Raw genomic sequence first — 3,093 nt, forward strand, 5'->3', positions numbered from 1 at the left:
CAAGCTCTTTCAAGCGACTCAAAACGCAGCTCTCCGGACTCACTGAACTCAAGAAGAGCTTCCTGAAGCCTCTAAACCCTAAACCCTAAACCCTAAACCCTAAATTGGGGTTTTGCTTTTCAGGAGTGGTTGTTGTGCGAAATCCGGAAAAGATAATTTTCAAGTTGAACTCAGATGTCACTGGGATTGTCTGTGCGCCAGCAGCACTCAAGAGGTTTCAAGATGTCCAATACGGTAGCTGCTGCTGCTGCTGCTGCTGTTGCTGCTGCTGCTGCTGCTGTTGCTGCTGCTGCTGCTGCTGTTGCTGCTGCTGTTGCTGCTGCTTTTGCTGCTGTTCTTGTGGGTGCTGCTGTTGCCGCTGCTGCTGCCTCTTGCTGCGGACAACCCCCTCCTCCTGCACCTAGCTCAGACTCTTGCTGCTGTTGCAGCTGCTGCTGCTGCTGCTGCTGCTGCTGCTGCTGCTGCTGTTGCTGCTGCTGCAGGGGATGTGGTGGCAGTGACAGTTGTGGGGGAGAGCGCTGGGGGCCGCCACTTGTACTTAGACAGACACGATGGGCTTATTGACTACGCGCAGCAAGACAGGTGCTGCTGCTGCTGCTGCTGCTGCTGCTGCTGCTGCTGCTGCTGGGGCTCTTAGTGCTGTTGCTGCTGCTGCTGGGGCTGCTGCTGGTGCGATGGAGTTGCTGCCACTTCTGCAGCGCCAGGAGTTGCTGCTGTTTGTGCTGCTGCTGCTGCTCTAGAGAGGCCTGCTGCTGAGTGAAGTGGCCGTAGCAGCAGCAACGCTAAGCAGCAGCAAGCAGCAGCAGCAAGCAGCAGCAAGCAGCAGCAGCAGCAGCAGCAGCAGCAGCAGCAGCAGTGCGTGTATATGCGTTTCAGGCCTAGACATCTTTTCACAACTTCAATGCGACTTCGAGAGGTAAAGGAGTCACTCTGCTGCTGCCGCTGCTGTTGCTGCTGCTGTTGCTGCTGCTGTTGCTGCTGCTGTTGCTCTTGCTGCTGTCGCTGCTGCTGCTGCTGAAACTGCTTCCTATTCTGCTGCTGCTGTTGGTGCAGGACTCCCGAGCTGACCCCTTGCTGCTGGCGCATCTAGAGGGCTAGGCTAGCTGCTGCTGCTGCTGCAGCTGCTGCTGCTGCAGCAGCAGCTGCTGCTGCTGCAGCAGCTGCTGCTGCTGCAGCAGCAGTTGCTGCTGAGTGGCACCAGCGACAGTTTGCCCCTGCCTACTGACTGCAAACCCTAAACCCTAAACCCTAAACCCTAAACCCCTCAACTAAACCCTAAACTCCAAACCCCTCAACTAATGCGCTAAACTTCCGCCATTTGTTTGGCAGCAAATGCTGCTGTTTCAGATTTAAAAAAGCCAAAAGAGGCAACACCAAAGTTCGGTGCTGCTGCTGCAGCATTTGCTGCTGTTGCAGCATTTGCTGCTGCTGCTGCTGCTGCTGCTGCTGCTTCGGTTAGTGGTTGGGTTTTGGATTTGCGCTGCGCTGCCGTTTAAACAGGTCACACGGCAGCCGCAACACGAAACCCTAAACCCTAAACCCTAAACCCTCGACTGCAACCGCGGCTGCTGCTGCTGCTGCTGCTGCTGCTGCTGCTGCTGTCGCTGCTTAAAGACACGCGAGACATATTGCAGGCCCGCGCAGCAGCAGCAAACTAAATAAATAAATAATTGACTAATTAATTAAATAAAAGATGCGAAAAGAAGAAAAGACAAGAGAGACATTTAATCATAAAAAAGGAGAAGACCAGCAGCAAGTGCCAGACCCCACGACCAGCCTGCTGCTGCTGCTGCTGCTTCTGCTGCTGCTGCTGCTGCTGGCACTCCTGCTGCTGCTGGTACTGCTGCTGCAGCTGCCCGCTGCAGCTGCCACTTCTGCAGCTGCCGCCGCTGCGGCTTGCGCGGGGAGCGCCGCTGCTGCCATCCTGCTGCTGCAGCCGCCGCCCCTGCTGCTGCTGCTGCTGCTGCTGCTGCTGCTGCTGCTGCAGCTTAGCTGTCGCGCTGGGAAAAGGCGAGATAGACTTCCTTCGCGCCGCGCATTCTGTATCTGTCTACGATGTAGCCAGCAGCAGCAAAGGACAGCAAGAAGCCGAGGCAGAAGAGAACAAACATTGCTGCTCCCCCCATCTTCAGCAGCAGCAGCTGCTGCAGCAGCAGCAGCAGCAGCAGCAGCAGCAGCAGCAGCGGCGGCAGCAGCAGGCTTCTGCGGCTCCTTCGGACCTCGCGGCTCGCAGCGGCAGCTTCTGCAGATTAGACGCTCCACTCACGACTGCTGCTGAGCGTAAGATCCTGAAGAGCAGCAGCAGCAACAGCAGCAGCAGCAGCAGCAGCAGCAGCAACAGCAGCAGCAGCAGCAGCAGCACAACAGTCACCGGTGTTGAGAAGGAGAAGCGCGGGAAGCCTCTACAGACATTTGCACAAGTTGTCTCACTAGCAGCCGGGAAACCAGACCTAAACCCCAAACCCTAAACCCTAAACCCTAAACCCTAGACAGCACCTGAGGCTGGAGGGCCTGGGGTTTGAGCTGGTACCCTAAACCCCAGTTGAGAAAGGGTCTACGGTCTCGGTGTAAGAGGGAATTCGACATACTTCGATTGAGGGTTTAGCAGTGAGAGGTTAGGGTTTAGGGTTTAGGGTCTAGGGTTTAGGGTTTAGGGTTTGGGTGGCTCACCAATGAGGTACAGCGAGACAAGCGAGCCGAAGAAGGTGAGAAAGAAGGTGCCCCAGTCAATCATGGTGTATTATAATTTGAAATATGTTTAATTTCGTGTTTAATTTCCCCTGAAATTCACTTTTAATCCAATTCTGTTGCTGCTGCTGCTGCTGCTGCTGCTGCTGCTGCTGCTGCTGCTGCTGCTGCTGCTGCTGCTGCTGCTGTGATTTGGCTGTCTGTACACCCGAGAGCAGCAAGCCTCGCGCCGCGCGACCACCCGGCCGGCCGCGGGGTGCAGATTTTCGCCATTTTTTGGTCTTTTTTGCCGCCTTTTTGAATTTATTTGAATTTATTTGAATTTAAAACTAAAAAAGGAGTTTTTTGAGTGCAAACAGCGGCGAAAAGGACAAAAATTGACCGCCGACTGGTGGGTGGGGGGCA

The 3,093-nt window shown here is 55.3% G+C and overlaps 1 protein-coding gene across 1 annotated transcript; it reads right to left on the reverse strand.

Moving 5' to 3' along the window:
• Nucleotides 1-633: 633 nt before the first annotated feature.
• ENH_00079790 (hypothetical protein) lies at nucleotides 634-1,086 on the reverse strand (the record flags this gene model as incomplete). The annotated part of the gene is made up of 1 exon (XM_013583237.1): nucleotides 634-1,086. The coding sequence occupies one exon, from the start codon at nucleotides 1,084-1,086 to the stop codon at nucleotides 634-636; it is 453 nt and encodes a 150-aa protein (XP_013438691.1).
• Between the last annotated feature and the right edge of the window lie 2,007 nt (nucleotides 1,087-3,093).

Source organism: Eimeria necatrix, genomic scaffold (assembly GCF_000499385.1).
Source record: "Eimeria necatrix Houghton genomic scaffold, Enh_scaff859, whole genome shotgun sequence".
Taxonomy (NCBI): domain Eukaryota; phylum Apicomplexa; class Conoidasida; order Eucoccidiorida; family Eimeriidae; genus Eimeria; species Eimeria necatrix.